General features: G+C 38.2%; 1 protein-coding gene across 1 annotated transcript in view; it reads right to left on the reverse strand.

Annotated features, from left to right (window-relative positions):
* Positions 1–20,426, reverse strand: part of Cwc27 (CWC27 spliceosome associated cyclophilin) — a 171,539-nt gene that overhangs the window by 126,686 nt on the left and 24,427 nt on the right. Inside the window, exons 8-10 of the mRNA XM_051172608.1 lie at positions 18,642–18,721; positions 17,893–17,926; positions 14,703–14,857 (exon numbers count right to left, since the gene is read on the reverse strand). Of these exons, the coding sequence (XP_051028565.1) occupies positions 14,703–14,857; positions 17,893–17,926; positions 18,642–18,721 (269 nt within the window). The remainder of the gene's footprint in view (positions 1–14,702; positions 14,858–17,892; positions 17,927–18,641; positions 18,722–20,426) is intronic.

Here is a 20,426-nt window from a genome sequence, read left to right on the forward strand (position 1 = left end):
GTGTGGGACAGGGAACAAACTTGTGAGAGAACAGGTGATGTACATTTCTCTTGGACTGACAATCCCTAGACCAATGTCTTCCCTTCCCACAGCAGCTACAATACCCTGGAAGTCTTGGCATATCATCACCATCACGGCCAGAAGCTCCTTGTGCTCTTCTGCGAGTACCATTTACTCCAAAGTGAGTGCACCTCTTATTTTGAGGTCTGGAACTTTTAACCTTACAGTTTCTTTGTAAATGGCCCACAACTAAAGCACCGGGTGTTTTATTATCTGAGACCTCTAGCTACAGCTTGTCCTATGATATGTTGTGATGCTCCTGAGAGCTAATACTAACTGTCTCTCTTACCCATCCATCTAATGGGGCTCCTCGTGCTTTTAATGGTCTAACTGCTCTCTTACACTCAGTATTCGCATTCTCATGTGCCATGATCAGTGTCAATGCCTGTCTGGTCTCAGGACCTGGTATGGCTCTATCTAGAGCTGAACCCAATCTCTGTAGGAATTCTGTGACGGCCTCTCCAGGGCCTTGAAATACCTTAGTAAATGAAGTGGTTGTTTTCCCAGGCTCCTCACCCATGTCCCAGGCTCTGAAGGCTGCAATGCGACACTGTTCAATTACTACATCTTCAGATCGGGTTTGTTCTCTTAAGTCAGCATAACGCCCTTCACTAAACAATTGGTCTTTAACCACATTTATCCCCCTTGTTATACTTTGTTGTTCTATTCTTGTAGATTCATTTCTCCACCATGATAACCACTGTAACTGTTGAGCAGCTTCTGACACAGTTGACACCAACGCCCTCCAATCTTGGGGAATAAGTCTATGCTGTGTAGCCTAGTTACATAACATTTGTTTAACAAAATATGAATGCATTCCATACCATACAACAGCCTCTTTAAAAATGCTTTAAATTTAGCATATCTACTGCATGCTATTTATGTAAAGATCTACAATGGAATTTTATTATTGTTATTACAAAAGCACTTAATATATGTTTAAAATTTTACTTTAATTCCTAATAAAGGAGTTGTTGATAAAATGACCCAATAATCAAAGCTCTTCGGAGTTTTTAATAACTTCCACAATTCTAAAGAATCTCAAGACCAAAAAGTTAGAGGGTGTTGAACCAAAGCCACAAAGTATCTGTTCTGCATAGAACAGTAAGCACATACCCACAGTTGACTTTAAGGACAGGAGACACCAGCCTGTGGCTTCTTTTCTATTCGGGAGCTTTGTGTATGACTTTTAAGTAGGTCACCCCTACCCACATACATATACCATTCTTCATTACTAAGAACACAGGGATTAGCAAATCTGGAAATTATCTTAGCAACTGTAATTCTACAATTCAGCAAAGTACTGGTAGTTTTAGAAGTGTGGTGTGTTTACTAATCTGAAATACCTAATTGGGACGCTAAAGAGATCAAATGGCCAGCAAACCTAGTTAAATAATCCTGTGCAGAAGACAAAAAAAAATCTAATGTGTGATTTGCAAATGAACCATATATCTGATTAAAAAAAAAAAAAACACCAGGATTGATATAAGCCCTGAATGATGTAATGGTCGCTGGGTTAAACCCCTCAGGGCACAGCTATAACATAAACATCTTAAAATGTGTTCTTGCCACACATCAGATGGTCAATATTTCCTTCCTTAGAACTGCTCTGAAATAGCACAATTATTTGCAGCCCTCAACGGTATATGTCCTCATACACAAACCTAATGACATTTCATAGACACTAAACATGCATGTATTTAGTACAGATCACAATATATGTCCTCATACAGAGCACTAATAGCATTTCATAGACATTGCACAGGCACATACTGTGTACAGATACAGATCACATGTTTAATTGTTGGCATCAGTGTTTTTTGTTTCACAGTTCTAAATTAAATTTTCCAAACTGGGGAAATGCAATTATTAATTACATTGACTATTTCTAGAGGAAAATTTTTCCTAAATTTTAAATAGCATACAAATAAAGTTGTAGTCATGAACCACTCACAATCCTGTCATTGAGCCAGTAACTCTAAAATTGGAAACTGACTGAATCTCTTGGACTTGACAATTAACCTCACAAGTAAAAGATTAAAACAATGAGTCACAAAGAGTTCAGGTAAAGATTGCTTACAGAAGACCTAGAGCTAGAAAAATCATTTTTATAGGAAATGACATTAGCAGCTTTATCTGCTGCAATAGAATAGTCTTCGATCTACTTTTATTTTGTGCAATCTTTGGTATTTTCATTTATATGATCAGAACCCTTACTCACCCCTGCACAGGGTAGAGGGATATTTAATACACCACAGAGCACTGCTGTTTTAATGGGTCTCTTTAAGGCCGCTTTCTTGGCCTGTAGTTTTAGATGTACCCCTTAAGTACTGGGTGCACAAGGGAAAAACTGTGGTGTTTGAGTCTGGTGAGTGGGAAATTTCAGAAGACACTACAGGAAAATAAATCAGATTTATATTCAGCAAACTGTCTATACTTCCAGTGACAAAATGATCTTCAATAAATGAATTAACACTCTAACACTATCTGCAAATCGAGTCTCATGCTCTGAACACTTATGTCCTCACATACAGAGCCCTTACAAATATTAGTGCCTTTATAACTAGGAAGGCCCTATATACGCCTCTTGGGTCCTCTGTTCCATGAAGAAATTGCCTAAAAATGGCTTTCTATGAACAAGAAAGTGGGCACTTAACGTGGACTTTCATACCCCCTAAATCTAAGACTCCCCAGGTTTCATAACTACAAGGAAAGAAAATTTCAGTTGTACATAAACCAGATTGCCTATGGTATTTTGCTATAGCATTCCAAATGAATTAGAGCATTAGGAGAAAATTAACATGGGTCTTCAAATTTTAAACTTCTTCAACTTTACAAACAGTGTGAGCATCTGGCATAGAGTGATTACATGGGGCAAAGGATAAAATACTATTTAATGAGGAAAACACTACTGGTATTAGTGATTCATCGTACCTACTTAAAAAAATACAATCTGCATTATTGTTCTTTACATTTAAAATGTCATACAGTAAAATGAACAAAAGTACTCAGAATCACTTGAATTTTTCAGAATATATATTAGAGAATATCTTTGCATGTAGTCCCTAGAAAACATAGGAAATAAAATTGATAGTATTTAAACAGCTACAATTTATCAAATGCCTATTAACGTGATATTACAGCAATCTAGTAAGATGGATACTGTTTTCTTTAATCTAAGAAACTGAGAGCAAGAGAGATTAAATAATTCATTCAAAAATATAAAGTTAAAAAACTATACCCCTGATCCTCTGACTTGGGTGTCTTTAACTCTAAAGCAATATCCCTTCCACTCCAGTACTCCCAATTCCTACAGATTAGCTCCTCTGTCAGGGCCAAGTTCTAATAACTAATAAGAATAGGAAAAGAGTGTAAGTCTTTTGATAAATCTTACATAGATGTAGCCTTAATGACTGAGGATATGGATAAATAAATAAAGTGAGTTCAGGTGAGGTGAGATATTAGACCAGACAGTTTCTAGTGCACCTGCCAAACATCAAACTTAAATGATACAATAAATTCACTGAAACTTAAGCAGGTTATCTAACCCACTTTCCTACATACAGCAAATTTTATAACTTCATGCTACATAAATTATAAGCTAACCACAAAGAACAAGTGCATCGTGTAAAGGGATACAGGAATTCCAAGGGAAGAACTCAGAGAGCCACACATTTTGAGAGTACCAAACTCAATACTCTATCTTCTTAAGAGGAGTGAGCTGCACTCTTTCACTTTGTCTATCCTTGAGATGAAGCAGTAAAAACTCTCCAACACACACACACACACACACACACACACACACACACACACACACACACAAATATTCAGAAGAAAATTGGTAAAATATAAATCTTATGTTTAATACTCTTTTTACTTAAAGTTCAACCATAGGTTAACATATAAGGCACCTTTTTGCCAATCAGAACCCTTTCCATTAAAATAACTACTAAAGACAATAAAAATAAACAAATTAAAACAAAACAAACAAATCAACAAACAGAACGAACTTCCTTCTGTAGGTTGAAGATAAGAAATGAGACATTCATTCTTCATGGCTGTTCCAGAGCAGAAGGCCTGAGTGGCGGATCCCAGTTTGATTTCAGCATCACACATCAAGTCAAAATCCCACTTCGCACTCTGTGCACCACCTCAGGGTCCTCTTTGCTAACCCGCATCATGTTGTCAATGCCAAACGTCAGGTAGTGTTGTCCAACACAAAAATCGCACAGGGGAAAACTTTAAACTACTTTTTAAAACTCTTGGTACATCAAACTTCAAAAATGGTAAGTATTCTAGCAAAATCACAAGAGCAGAATAGGAAAAACTTATTGCTAATATTGCATTCTTAAAAGTGACTTTTTATACTTATTTTCCTTAGTAAGATCTGAAATGTGTCTGTCAGCACTACGTTTTTAAAAAATGCATCAATCTTTTAAAAAGTGAAGTGATTTCCAAAGCAGTGAATGTCACCCCGTTCTAAACAAGGACATTCATCTCTCTAAAGTAAAACAGTTGCATATACTAGCTAGTTAAAGTTAGAATGTTATCTTTTAAATTTGTTTCCTTGAATGTTCACGAGCTATTTTTGTTTCATGAAGTTGTCATAAAATTTTTATTATAAACAGGATGTTCTCAAGAATAATACTTTTATTTTATAAGCATTCAAAGTTAAACAAACAAAATAAAAATAGTAAATACTAATTCAAATAAAATGTCATCTATTAGCAAATCCATCTTCAAATAAAAGGCTTTCCTTCTTTTTCTTAGCAAAATTATCCACACATTCTCTACTTATTCCAGTCTGGGTTCTGGCTGCTGGCATTACAACCCTCCTTTGAATATACCTTTAGAAAAATGAACCTCACCTAGCCTGAACTTTACTTGAGATTTCCTAGATATTTAGAGTATATAGTCTATATCATCTGATACTTTTTAGCATATTCATGTGAATGACTTAATCAATAAGTGCATCTGATACAACTACAAATTTCTGGAGCCAGCAGTGTGTAAGGGGAGACAATAGGATGCCTATGAAGGATGGTAGCCATTAATACAGTAGCTAGGCTCCCCCTGTCTCTTCACGGCAGGAACTGGGTCCACCTCTTCCCCTGCATTGTTATAATACATTTTTTGTATATATAAGCCCTTAAATACTCTGTTTACTAAATATTAGTCATTATTAGAAAACTTGGCAAATCAAGTTTTCAATTTGCTTTCAGTATGTGATGGTTAGAAAAAGTACCAAAAAGTGACCTGAGAGATCTGGAGTGTAGGGAATCAAAGGCCATTTAAATTTTATCAATATGTCATCAGTGGCATTTTTTCAAAGTACTTTTATATGTATATTGTATTTGACTTCACTAAAACCCTACTAAGACAAGAAGAGAAGATATTAATCTGACCTAAAGATAAGGACATAATCTGAAAAACATGATTTACTCTGCTCTCAATTATAGTTAACAACCCTGGGGGCTTCACGGGATCTCAGTTGTTACTAACCTGAATAATTCTCTATTCTAACGACATTTAAGACACTAAAACTGGAAAGAAATCTGTGCTCATGTGGTCAGTAGTAGATTCACACTTGTCCCTGGGCCACACTACTCGTTCACTAATGTGCTCAGTTACTAAGTTTCAAACTGTAGAAAGTGAAGAGCATAATATAGTAATTTTCTACTCCTGTCGAAAAAATGCGAAAAACAAAACAAAACAAAACAAAAAACAATGGTCTCCCAACTTTGAATCTTTCAAATGTATTTGTTCTATTTGAAAAAGACTGATCTACACTTGATGTAGCACATTTGATGAATATATAAAGTTAAGAAAGTTATATTTATACTTTATTACCCTAAATGTTCCCTTGTGATCTGGTCCCAGCCTACCTTTCCAGCTTTATTGCCAACCTCATCCACTCTTGTAGTCACCATCGATTATTCTCCAAGAACACCCTGTACTTTTCTTGATTCCCTCTGTTGGAAATTCCCTTCCCCACCCAATTCCTCTTATTCAAACCTTACATCTTCACCAGAATTAATATAGACTTTTTGATCCATGAAATTAAAATGAACGAATCTCTCCCTTCCATGTGAAGTTACCAGGCTCTCTCTGAACTTGCATTTCATATAGAGTTTGCTGTGCTCAGATAGCTAACTATGGGGCTCAACTGGGAGTTTTCTTGAGGACGAGGGTAGGAGTTCCCTTACATGGGGTGGGGGTTTTAAATGTAAAGCACAGGTCGCCATCATGCTTGTCTTCTTAACATCTTGGCTCCCTCCCTTGCACTACAAGAGTGATCATTCTAAAAGGAAACTTAGTTATGTCATTTTCATTTAGTCTTGAGGTTGTTCTCTTCCACCCAAAGAACAGAGCTCAGGTTCCAGTCTACAGTGCACGGCAGGCCCATCATGACCTGAAGACATGGAGATCTGCGTACACAAACTCCTTCAGCTATCATGGTACCAAATCTGCATCCTTGATGCACAGTCCAGCATCTCACTTGGTAAACCATATCCAGGGTTTATAACACAGTGGTTAAAGTCCTCTAGTTCAGGTATAATACTATATAAAAGAATTCCACTTCAGTCAGTAAAGAATGCTGAGCAGCAGATGTGCTACAGCTGCAGGAAGCACTATGTGGAGAGGCAACTGTTCTGTTGAAAAGCTGCACGTTTCCAACCTTTACAAAAGGCCAGGTGAGGTGACTCCTCGGTACAGTCTACTTACATGTCTGATTTATAGCTTTGTAAGGGTTTTCTGTGTTTGAATTTTGTTTTAGCCTGTTCAAATGGCAGGTATGCATTTACACTAATCTATAGCAATTTCAGTGTTCATAAAGAGTAAAGATCTATATGTTATGAATTATTAAACATTCTAGGATATTAACAAATGTGTTTGTTTTAAAACGCAGACTGAAATTGTTTTTCAAATGCAAATATGCCTTTTATGTTGTTTTTATTTATTTTTTAAACATTACAAAGCAGTGTTTATGAAAAAGACTTTGATTAGTGAGTTTTAGTTGTTTTTCAATCTATGGATTGAATCTGGGGTGTAATGTAAACTAGGCAAGTGTGCTCTCACTGAACTACATCCTCAGCCCAAGAAGATAAATAACAAGGAGGACCCTGGGAAGGATGCTTAATTCTCATTTAGAAGGGCAAATAGAATAGACACTGGAAGCAGTTGAAGAGAAGAAGCAGGATGGGAGCCTACCATAGAGGTCCTCTGAAAGACTCCAGCCAGCAGGGGATCAAAGCAGATGCTGAGACTCATAGCCAAACTTTGGGTGGAGCGCAGGGTGTTTTATGGAAGAGCTGGGGGATAGAAGGACCTGGAGGGGACAGGAGCTCCACAAGGACACCAGTGGAGCCAACAAATCCAGGCTGGGGGTGGGGGAGAGGTGCTGCAGAGAGACCCTCTGCTCAGATGTAGTCGATAGGCAGCACACTTCCCTTGTGGGTTCTGTAATACAGGGAGTAGTGGCTGCCTCTGACATGGACTCTGGTGCCCACTCGCTGATCACTACCCCCTGACAGGGCGGCTTTGCCAGACCACAGAGGAAGAGGATGCACGCAGTCCAGATGAGACTTGTAGGCTAAGGTCAGATGTCACGTAAGGGGCACATTTAAAGCATTATATGAAAGCTAAACACAGGAATCCTTATACTAAGCAAAAGGAAAGGAAGGAGATGGGCTAGCACCACAAACCTCGTGGCTTCCCACTTCCCTCTCACTGTCAATGCCAACAATGAGTGAACATCAGACCAAAGCCTGGCCAATTAGATTCTGTCACCTGGGTGATCGTATTTGGGACACAAATTAAGACTCTGATGTCAAAAGGGGACCAACTCCTTTCTTACAGAGAAACTGGTTTACAGAAGAGACCAAACATAACAGAGAAAGGCAGAGTCTGGCTGGAAAAGAAGAGAAGACAATTTTCTGACTGCTGCTTTCCAGGAAGAGCCATAGCAATATTTCTTTCAGGACTCTGTCTAACAGCCCCATTCTTTCATACAGAAATTCTTTTGTTTGAGCTCATTTGAATGTAATTCTAGTCCTTACAAGGAAGCTCACAAGGAAGTTATCCGTTCTTTGCCCATGAAGAGTTCCAGCATCTCTAAAAGCTATGGAAGACATCCAGGCTTATCTTCCCTGCCTTCTGCATAAAGACTGATAAAAAAGTGAAGTTCAAAACCACTAGCTTTGGGGAAAGTTTTCAATAACTAGAAATTGATACCTCTTTCCAAATTCTGGTAATGACTATATAGTCTTTGTTATGTCTCTTTGTTCTGGAGCAACACAAAAATGATGATCAAATTTATTACAGAATTGCAGGTATCTCTGGCAATGCCTGTCAAAATGGAATGCCATTCCAGCCATTTCCTGTTTCTGCCTGTGAGGGGTCTAAACTTCCTTCAATGGACAGCAGCTTAACTACAGCACCTGCTCTAGCCACTAAGATGATGCAGTGATAGGCAGGAAGTGATGTGCCTCCTCAAAGCAGAGGCCTTTACAAGCCAGCATGAGTCCAGCATCACCTGCCCCTCTGCCATGTTAAGTTATCTCAGAAAAAAGCTGCATTCCAGGCCCTACATGAAGATGATATGGAAATGACCCGGGCCTATTCACCGAAGCAAGATAAAAGCTGTTTCAAACTACTGAAAATTGTTTACATATTTATGAATACAAATATTTATTTATCTGAGGAGATTGCCCAAATTATCTCTTTGTTTCTCTCTACCCACCCACTCCACGTGTATATGCATGTGGCCGTGTGTGAATGAATATGTGGGCATGCGATGCATCTGGATGTGGGGCCTGGATGGGTGACCAGGGATTGATGTCCTGATACTCTCCGCTAGAAAAACTCCCATGCCAAACTCTCTTTTGATGCACACCTGTGACTGGGTCCTACTCTCTAGGCGCTGAAGAGGTGGTACAGAGCACTACTACAGCCTGAGCCCTAGCTCTGGCGCCATGCAGCCTTGGACAAAAGGCAAGGCACTTTACCCTCTAGAAATCTAGTGTTTTGAGTTTCGTTGTCTCACTTGTAAAAACAAGAATAATAACATAAAGTATACCTTGTAGTTTTGTTGTGGGAAAAAATGCTTGGCAAAGTGCCTATCCATACTGGAAAACTACAATTAGTACTTGTAGAAAACCAGAGCAACTCCTTGGCTAGAGAACCTGTAAGTATACTCAATGAACTTGCAAAACCCAAGAGATACCTGAAGGTGGCAAAAACGTCAAGAGTGGGGAGTATGGGAGAGAGAGCAGGCAGGCCTAGACAGAATCACTAGGCATAATTTCCCTCAGGCCCTTGTACAATGTTATGTGCTTTGTGCAAAAGAAAGACATCTGAATCACTGGTGATCCTTCCTTTCCTCCTGACTACAACGGTACGTGCATGTTTAATGAACAAGTGGATTCACAATGAGCAGCTGGGGATAACAGAAAAGCAACAATTGTTTCAAAGTTTTTCAGTGGAAATACATATTCCAGGGGAGAAAATACTTCATCAACTGTTGAATGACTTAAAGAATGTTTTCAATAATATATTCCAGAAGTACAAATCTATTCCCCATAAACAAAAGATGTTGCAAGGTCAATAGATTGCGACTCTCAAGGGTAATACAAATAAATATATTCTGAAGACATGCAAATGCCTCTCGTCTGTTTTGACAGGACACTCTTCCCCCAATGTGCATTTCACAGCTTCCTGTCTGCCATACAGAAAGTAATTGTTGAAACAGTAGAGCTGTCACATTTCTGGAACATTTGCTTGAGTTCAAGTATATGGGGAGGTGGATTGAAGGTGACCCCTTGCGTATGGATTAACCTGTTCTCAGTGAACTGACTTGGCATTTTAAAGTGGTATATTATTTCAAACTGCTCAAGAAACAGTTTTGTTAGAATATCCAAAATTCCTGCAAAAAAGATCCAAACAGAATGAAAAAGGAAACTTGCCAGAAATACTAAAGTATGATATGGTTTATATTACAACCAATACTATTCTAAAAATTTAACCATAACAGGTAAAGACAGTAAAACAAACAGTCTAGTCTGCTTGGGGAGACCAGCAGCATTAACTTAATGAAGTGAGCTTGAAGCACAAGTGTTAGTATTTAAACAGTGGTGCCAAAAGATGCTTCATCTTACCGAATTAGATTGACATGTATGAAAGCTATGGTATTTGTCTCGCTATGTAGCCCGGGCAGACCTCAGACTCATGAGTCTCCAACCTCAGCCTCCCAAATGCTGAGCTGTAGGCATGGGTCACTACCTCTGGCATTCTTGCTTTTCCTAAGTTGCTATTTGATGCAGTTCTGAAATACACACTGCTTATGCATTGCCTATCACACATGTGCAATACTTCCTACAATTCTTAATCTTTCATGAGTTATATTTGCTAAGAAAAAATATTTGAAACCAGACAGTTCTTAAGTCTGGAAGTCCAAGGTTAAGCAACGTGCAGCTGGTGAGGGACTTTTTTGTGTGTCTTGTGACTGAAGGCAGAAGAGAAGAGCACATTTGTGTGTGTGTGTGTGTGTGTGTGTGTGTGTGTGTGTGTGTGTGTGTGTGTGAGGGAGGGAGGTTGAGGTAGGCAAACTCTTGTTCATAATCCACTGCCAAGATAAGTCACTCTAGAGTACTCACATTAATTAGTGTGACTGCCCTTGGGACCTAATAATCACTCCTTTAAGAACCCATCTCTCCATGCTCTTGTACTTGAACTTTGGGGGATGCATGCAAACACCACCACACAGACAAGGGACATCTGCAGACAAACAGCATTTCTCCTCTATCTTCATGTTTCAAAGTAGCTTTTACACAGCTAGCGCTATTGGCTAGCAGTAAGAGTAACAAACGGTTGGGATTAAAGTAACGGCTAGTTAGGAGATACACACAACAAATCAGCATCAAGCTGATGTAAAAGCATGTAAATATTATTAAAAGCAGGACTGAGTTATACCTTCATATCTGCTGTCCAACCAAAATATTTGCAGAGAATACATTTAGACCACTATTACTCCAGACCATAACAATTACTGCAAGTTTTATATGTGGACCAATTATCCAGAATCTCAGCCATGTATTTCTATTTCCTTTTCTCGTTTTACTTCAGTCCACAGTATCAGATTAGACAGAGGGATGGGGAGCATCCTCCTCCCGCTGTTCGGTCCTGAGGATGGCGTGGGGGGGGGGGGGGCTGCAGACCCTGCTTCCCAGGCTCTAACTTCTTGCTGGATGGAACACCCGTGTGATCTCATCTTTTACATTTCACTACTCTTCAAAAATTGTACTGTCATTTTTGAAATGTGTTAATTGTACTTTTTTGAAATTTAACTACCACGCTACCTTTTTTAATTTGCTAAAGAAGAAAACAAAATTTATGTACCATGGAAAGCTTGTACTTCCTACGTGTGATTATAAATCAAGTGTATAACATGTGTGTGATAAGACTTGCACATTCTGTAAGTCTGAGACTTTTTTTTGAGAGGTCTAGAAATACTAGAAGGGAAATAATTCAAAATTCTGTGATACAACCTAGTTACCTATTGTAAATTCAACAGAAGAAGATGAGTGGGACTAAATTTAATGACAGCTCATTTTAAGTGTTCATCCGGCCCTCAGGAGTTACGAATATATCACTCCCGGCTTTATGTTAATATGTTTCATAATTTAAAATGAAGCTAACTCATAAGGTCTTCACCCTCAACTTTAATATCTATGTTTAACTTCTTGGTAGTATGATTGCATAGCAGAAATTATACAATAAAAGACAGTAATTTCACAGGGATTGTAATCATCACAACAAATGATATCTGACTAGCCTACTTATTCCATCTGGTTTTAATGTTTATCTATTTATTTTAAATCAGTACACAAAGGCTACAAATAAAAATCTAATTCGAGTTTACATGATTAACTTGTAGCCACTGAGTGCCATCTACAGGCAAAAGCGACTCATTACAGTTAAGCTTAAGCTAAGAAAATAAAAGGTACTTACTGCCTTAACTCCCAACCCTTAACTAACAGCGGGTTGCCATGAGTAAGTAGCATTTTAAACTTTTATCCAGCCTTGGGTACACATGAGAACAAATGAGAGCTGAAGCTTTTTATGAACCTGTAACAAGAATTCTGACTCGCTGATTCAGCAGTAGGGCCTTTTCTGAGATAGGGATAGTAAACATTTGAGTGGACAGAGAAGTAGTTACAAATGAATCTTTGCTTCATATTTTCTAGGAACATTTACCAATTACTTTACTTACAAGATCAAATCAACTAAGATTCATAACACTTATATTTATTTAAAGTGACCTCCACAAACAAGGAAGTCAGAGGACAACCTGTGGGCATCAGTTTTCTCCTTCTACCATGAGAAGTCCTTACCTGAAATTGTAAAGCCACTTTTAGAGGATCTAATTTTCCTAAATTTACTTTCCTTAGTAGACTTGCAAGTACTTTAATAAAAAGCTTTTTTTCCCCTAAAACAGTGCATGTACAAAGTACTCATAAAATTAACATTTTAGAATTTAAAGTATACAAATTAGACTAGTTCATTTAAAAAAAAAAACTTTTAACATAGCTAGATATTTTCTAGGATGTGACTATGTACGAAATCATCTTAAGCACTGAGCTTCGGAAGACAAGATCAACAGCACCTGATTCAAACATCACTCTCAGGCAAGGCACCCTTCAGGAGCAACAGCTCAGGGAGTCGGGACCTCTCACTCGCAGACATGGACAATGTCCTTTAGTCTCTTCTCTCCTTACCAAACATTAGTGACCGTCAGTGTCCTCTGCTGAATGTCTAAACCCAATATGATGCTGTATGGTGACAAAGCTTTAGGGAGGTAATTTAAACGCTATGATGAAATCAGCATCACTATGAGAAAGAGACATCATAGGTCTCCTCCACCATATGAAAAAAAAATCAAATTTGTTAGCACTCTGATCCTTGACTTTAGCTTCTAAAAACCATAACCAGTAGGCTTTTTTTTTTTTTTTTTTTGAGACAGGGTTTTTCTGTGTAGCCTTGGCTGTCGTGGACTTGATTTGTAGACCAGGCTGGCCTTGAACTCAGAGATCTACCTGCCTCTACCTCCTCGAGCACTGGGAATAAAGGTGCGCCACCATGCCCGGCTTAGTAGGCATTTTTTTAAGTCAGAACTTTCATCAGTTTTGTTAGCTGCCATGACTATCATCTATCAATCAGTCTTCTCATTAGCTATAATCTCAATACATTTTTACCTACTAAAACTTCAGCATCCTTATGATCAAGATCATATTCCTACAATACCCATCCATGCCATGTTTGCATATCGCAGCCGCAACATAGATGAGAGTCTCTGAAAAGTAATCCTTTAGGGTAGGATGAACACAGTATTGGAAAATTAAACTGAGGCAAACCAGTTTTAGTTACTAAAGAAAAAGTACATTAAAATAAGCTTTAATTAGTTCTTACAGAAAATTCAGTGGTATTAAATTATATTCTATGTTAATTATACAATATATATGTATTTTAAATTGTATTGAAGGCAACAAGTTAGAGTTCAAAATTTAAGAAACACATACATAACCATGCACTCAAACACGCACATACACACAAAGAAGCCCACATATTGGTGTTAGCTTCACCTACTAGAAATTTTTAAAAAGAAAAAAAGGTATTATAAGAATAATCTTTTTTAAAAAAAAATAGCAAAACAAAACAAAACAACAAAACCCCCTTTAATTCCTAAAATAAAAAATTCAAAAAGCATATCCCTTAAAGAGCAGGGGGAAGAAAAAAAGTATTCAACAGTAATCAGAAATTATTTGAATTTCCGAAAAAGTCTGCAAAAAAAGAGAAATAAAGTAACTTCTAAGTTCTATTTCTGATTATAAAAGTCAGCAGAAGAAATTTCTGGGGATTACTTCTATATTGGTTAAACAAAGCAAATATGAGGGACCTCTGCAAAGCAAACGCCTTGGTCTTAAAGCTTGCACACGGGCTGGGAGACACACACTCCCACAGAGTTATTTCTATGTACTTGTATTGCATAGATCAACTGAAGAAGAGACATCCCTGACCTTGTAATGCAATGATATTTACGATGTACACTCTAGATTTGTAATAAAGAGTCATATAGGAAGGAGGAGTATTTTTAATTGAGCTAAATTAAAGAAAAAAAAAGCAAACTGATAAGTCACAAAATCTAACAAACTTTTAACACAAGGCAGAACTTCCAGTGTTTACTGAAATTAATTTTATAGTGCCAATGATCAGGCATGCGTGCAGTTTTTAGTCAGTCAGAGACTTGAAAAGACATCTAAGAATGGTTTCAGGCCACTTTATTCACCAATTTGGACAAATTTTACTCACCTAAATTTTTTGAGGACGTCTTTCTTATACAAATCCCTGAATGTTCTGATTAGCATTAAGTAAACACAATTTCACACATACAGCTAACATACTGCTATGTGTATTTGATTCTGGTCTCCTTCAGGCCATGAAGGGGCAGCTTTTCACAACTGGAGCAGTTAAAAAGCATCATGCAATTGAGAGTTTACAATTTAGTGAATAAAGTCCTCAGTCCTAGTTGAAAAGAAGTGTGAGCAGACAAAGGTCCGATGTGCAAAGCATAAAGGTGGACTCACCTTCGGCTGACTGGCTTCTTCTCCACTTCTTCTCCGGCTGATTTCCCGTTTGCACTGGAGTCTTTCTTTAGCCTCTTTGCAATTCTTTCTCTCATCAGGTTCTTTTCATCGTCATCCATGTATTCATCGTGCTCTGCACTTCCATCCTCTCCATCCTGTGAGAACTGAAACTTGAGTAATATCCAGGCACTGTGCCCCCCCTTTCACTTCTAGAGACTAGTCTTAAACGCTTCCTCAGTTCTAGGCCAGGCTTGTTTCGGTTTGAACCAGTAAGGTCTCGAAGACTCTTCTCCCGTTGGGATATCACCCCTTCATTCTCCTCCAGGCTAATAAGATGCCAGGCCAAAAAGGATAACTAGCTCACTTTACTCCCAGCTCTTCTGTGTAGCTCTCCTCTGTCTCATCAGGCTTTTGTGTCTATACACAGTCCTGTCCTTATCCCAGTAGAAAAGTGGTCCTGGAGGCAGTCAAGCACCTCAATATCAACCAGAAACTGATTCAAGAAGAAGGGGTGCACTGAAGAAGCTGAGACATAAGCATTTGGAGTAGTAACTATCAGGGCACCCCCTCCCCCAGGCTCCTAAAATCTAAGACATCTCAGTCACTACTCTTCTGAAAGCTCGGCAGAGTCCCTAGCTCACTTGAGCTGTCTACCTTCTCCTGACATAACCTCCTTGAAGGTGTTCTCTTTAGCCTGAAACACTCTTCTTCCAGGTATCCGAATGTTTGCCCTTCTCCTGTTCTACCCCCTTAGTGACGTGTTTCTTGACCATACTATTAACACAGAAAAGAAAATTTTAAATAATTAAAAAAAAAGAAAACCCTTCCCACCTCATATTCCTCTTCTCTCCTTATTTCTATACCACTTACTATTTACATGGCTTTTGTTTCTCAGACAATTAAGGAGAATTCACCATGACAACTAAAGGTCTGGGCTGCTAGCTTACTATTTGATATTCACTTTTAGAACAGCTCCAAGCATTACTGGAGAGAAGAGAAGGGAGAGAGAGAGCCACACCAAAGATATTCTTTACCTCCTGCGGTTCTTAGGACTGCTGAGCCACAGCAGAAAAGAGTCCTGACTTAAGGATTAGGAACCCCAACAGCAGTAGTTTTCAAAGACTGGGTCTTAGCCTCTCCATTTCATTATTTGATAAAAACATAAAATCCACCCAGACAACAAAGGGCCTGCCTTTCATCCTAGCATTTGGGAAGCAGAGGTAGAGGCAGTCCTTTGTTTAAGAGTTGGAAGCCAGCCTGGTCTACAGAGCAAGTTCCAGGCCAGCAAGGACTATACAGTTGAGACCCTGTCTCAAAACAAAACACAACAACAACAACAAAACCCACATGTGAATATACATACATATGTTGATTTTCCTATGTAGGAAGCATCACTTCAGATTATTACTTGATTACATACACCCCCAAATCTTGTTGCAGACTTACTGAACCAACAATCTCTGTGAGTAAAAACTGTGCATGTGCACGTATTTGGCAGTATGTTTAACTTACTCATTCGTAAGCCTCAGCAGATAAAAAAACAAATCCCTTACAAAGTCCTAAGACTGTCTGTGTGATCATAGAACACTATCTGAAGAAAGGACCCATAGATTAAATCTTTCCTAAGGCTTTGGGATCTAAAACAGGTTAGAGACCAAACTCTATCCTTAAGTGACCTTACCCCACCCATAAACTTAGAAGCAAATCCGTATTTTCTAGCCCATACTATTGTAACCAGATGCTTCAAGATAACTCATTTCAAAATATACAAAGTGTTCATGAAGCTTCATTCTCTCTTCTGTACCTTGCTAATGAGACCACCAAGGCAGGAACCTGTGGTTACCTTAGACTCCTGCCTCGTCTCCCTCCTCAAAGTACTCCGCCCTCAGCAGCTTCCCCAGAGGTCTGCTTCCACTCATTTGTCCTCTGTAATGTTGTCAGTGAGGTATTTCTAAAATGCAGAGTTGACCAGACTCTTTCTTTTTAACCAAACTCTTCATCACCTTTAAGATGAGACCCACCTCCTTACCATGGCTATGACACTGCAGGTCCCTCCACCTATCCTTTCCCATCGCACTTTCCTTGTCACTACACTCATCCTATGGGGCTGCTGTCAGCTCCTGGAACATGTCAAACTGTCCCATTTAGAAGACGTTGGCACTGGTGGCACCATTACAGTCAGTCCTCTCACCTCTCCATACAGCAAGTTTCTGCAAACTTTCAAGCTTAGCTTGCATTTCCTGAGCAAGATCTGATCCCTGCTGAGCTTTAGAGGATGCTGGACTCTCCACATTTACACTTCCTCTTCCCCTGAGTTAACAGCTCGTCTCCTACAGGATAGAACGGTTTCTTCTCTTCCAGAAATGCTTTTCTCACAAAATCAAACTTTCATTCGTTCTGCTATAGCTAATTAGAAAACCCCCTCTTTGACTAAGGAAATAGGTAAACCTCTGTACATTCTCAATTACATACTTTCTTTTAAATTATGCTATGTATGCATAATAGATTTTATCATAGCGTAGTATTTATAAAATTTGAAAAGCTTTATCATTCACAAAATACAAGAAAATCTTCCTTGTGTTTTAATTGTTTTAATTTTTACTATGCACTAGTGTGTTTGTGTGTGTGTGTGTGTGTGTGTGTGTGTGTGTGTGTGTGTGTGTGTGTGTATGTTTAGATGCATACACGCCACAGCTTGAATGTAGAGGAATCAGTTCTTTCCTATTCTGTGAGTAAGGAAATTGAGCTCCTGTCCTTAGACTCCACACCAAGCACCTTTGTCCATAAGCCATTGTACTGCCCTTTCCTTCTGTTTTTAACACTGTTAGCTAGTAAATCAGGTACAATCTTAAAAGAGAGTCTTCTAAAATATGCATATAAAAAGCTCCTCTATGTACTTCCCATATAACAGAGTATACTCACTCATCACATTTATGGTTTTAATATAGTAAAAATTATAACACCTAAAAAGGCAGGGCAGAAATTCACATATAAGATTGCAATTCTATATGGAAATATACAAATCAATTTGGAAGTAAATAGTCTAATAGCAAAAGAAATTATTTTCATTTTAAAAATTGCATATATACTTATATATGATATGTTTTTAAAGAAAAAGTAATTTGATTATAAAACTTTGACCTATCTATAAACTGTTCAAGCTATATTTTGTACTAAAATGAATACTCACATCTTCTAAATCTCCTGCTGCATCATCTTTTTCACTACAAAAATAAGTAAAACAAATACATTTTAGCTTCAAAGTGAAACTAATAAAAGTAATTATCTAAAGTATAGACTAGTTTGCTGGAATTAATAATTCCTCTTCTTTTCTGTTTTTTTACTGTAGCACTCTCAGAATGGCACTATACAACAGATGAGACATACTCAGAATACTCAGCTTTAAAGATGCTGGCTAAAGAGACCAAATCCTACAAATTAAAGGATACAAAGAAAACAGTATTTTGAAATAAGATTTTTGAATATGAATTAGCCTTAGTACAATAGTATTTTATGTCTGTCTGAGACACAGGCCAATATTTCATGTGTAATTAATACATTTAGCACTAATTCATATACTAAGCAACAAAGACAATTAAGACAGATTTCTATCAACTCTGAACGTTATGAGAATTTACACACAGTAGATAGGCCCAGAATGCGGTAACTTCCTTTAGTAACACTGAAATCTCATGTTTACTCTTGACACCAAAACAAAAACACTCCAAAGACAGTTAGCAATACACTGGAATTCAACATGAAGTGTTACAGCAACAGTTTCTAGTAATCAGACTAGCCTAAAATTAATCACTTATCAAAATGTATTGCTTTGTCTGGGCTGAAGAAGTTAATCATGAGCTTGGCTTGCTAACAGAAAAAGCGAGAGAAAGGGATGAAGGCTGCGAGCAGGCACTTGGGGTCCCAGGACACAGCACTGACCTTTCCACCGCTGGGACAGAGCTTAGATGTGGGTCGTCCTTAAGCAGGTCATGGCTGCTTTTACTTCTCCCCTTCATGCTCTGGGGAGAAATACACAGTACAGTTGTGAGTAGGAAACAAAAGGTCTTCCAAAAAAGACACGTCAACAAATTTAAATGAACTTTAGTAAGGACGTGGTATGATTAGTAAAAGACACACTTCTGAAAGCTTCGTTATAAACAAAGCTTTAGAGATAAGGATGCGTCCATTAGCTGAAATGGGATTTGTATTTATTTAACTAGGTTTTATTTGTTTGTTGATTTTTTAAGGCACGGTCTCACCGTCTAGTTGCAGCCTAAGATGGCCCTGAGTTCTCTTTGCAGCCCAGATCCACCTAGAACTCCTTTCGTTCTGCCTCAGCATCTCTTGGGCTGGGGTTATAGGCATGCGCCACCGCTCAGGGCTCAAAAAATGCTTTTTTAAGATCATCTTTCCCAATAAAAAGTGACAGTGTTAAAAATAAGTCTGTGGCTTGCCATCTCTGAGTGTCTATGATTTTTATACAAGTGATTAATTTCTATAGCCCATAGATAAAAACTTACCAGAATAATTGAGATAAGAACACATGACTATCCTTTCATATATAGTCTACGCTGCACAAAAATGATTTTTAAAAAGCATCTCCAAGCAATCAGATAAAGTTAATAAATGGAAGACAGATACTCAGAAGAGCCTCTCAAGCACAAGAACAGTCATCAGGGAGCAAATATTCAAGCCAGTGCTTTAATCTCAAAGTTCACCTTCTCAATAACTTGACGTTTTTGTAGAGAAACAAACAGGAGTCACTATTACTACAAAAAGTTACTTCAGAAAGTAGATAGAACTGTAAGTATTACTGTTGTTGTTATTCTAATTTACTAAATGTGTGCTTGGGGCCAGGCACAGAGCTACACATTGCACCTCTGTGCGTTATTCTTCCTCTCAAATGACAATACACAATGTGGCCCATAGCCGCATTTTACAGACAGTTAGAGATGAAGCTATTAATTAGGGGTCACAAAGCTAGTCAGTGGAAGAAGATCAAGGACTTTAATACACCAAGAATATAAATAGGACCCTATAGACGCCAAGTACTCCAAGCCCTATCTCATATATTTTCCTGTTGCATGGTGGAAAGCTTCTAAATTGGCCTTCTGCTCCGTGGTTTATTTTTGTGAGCCAGCTCTTAAATTCGATGGTATTATTCTAGAACAGGTATATACCTTAAAAAATATACTTCCATGACAAATAACCAAGGATTAAACATTTCTGTATTAACGTAGGCTTCTCTATGCTTTAAAGAGCAAATCAAGTGAAATAAACAGTTTAGGGTGCTTCTTTTTTTTTTTTTTCATTCCCAGCCTATGCTTTGTTGGTAAAAATACATACATACAAGTACAGAGTTTCCAACTCACACAACTGTTCCTTTCTCAAAGTCAGATTTCTACAAAACTTCCAAAACTGCACAGATTCAAAGGCTGCCTTTTGTAATGCTTCAAGCACTGAATAGAGCTTTTCACAGCATCTTATACAGCAATGGTGTAACGAGAGTGCAAAGAAGAGCGAGTGGACATCTGCGGCTGAAGAAGAGCAAACCAACCACTCTCAAAGAGAACATGTAGACACTCCTGTTCTTTGGACTCTAGGGATGTAGGTTTGTGCTCAGATGACATGCTGACAGAATAGTCTTCTGACCCTTGGGGGAGAGATGTCAGTTCTGAGCATTAGACCCAGGTCCTTACACGTGCTTAGCCCAGTGCTCTCTGC

The sequence above is a fragment of the Acomys russatus genome, chromosome 30, assembly GCF_903995435.1.
Source record: "Acomys russatus chromosome 30, mAcoRus1.1, whole genome shotgun sequence".
Classification (NCBI taxonomy): domain Eukaryota; kingdom Metazoa; phylum Chordata; class Mammalia; order Rodentia; family Muridae; genus Acomys; species Acomys russatus.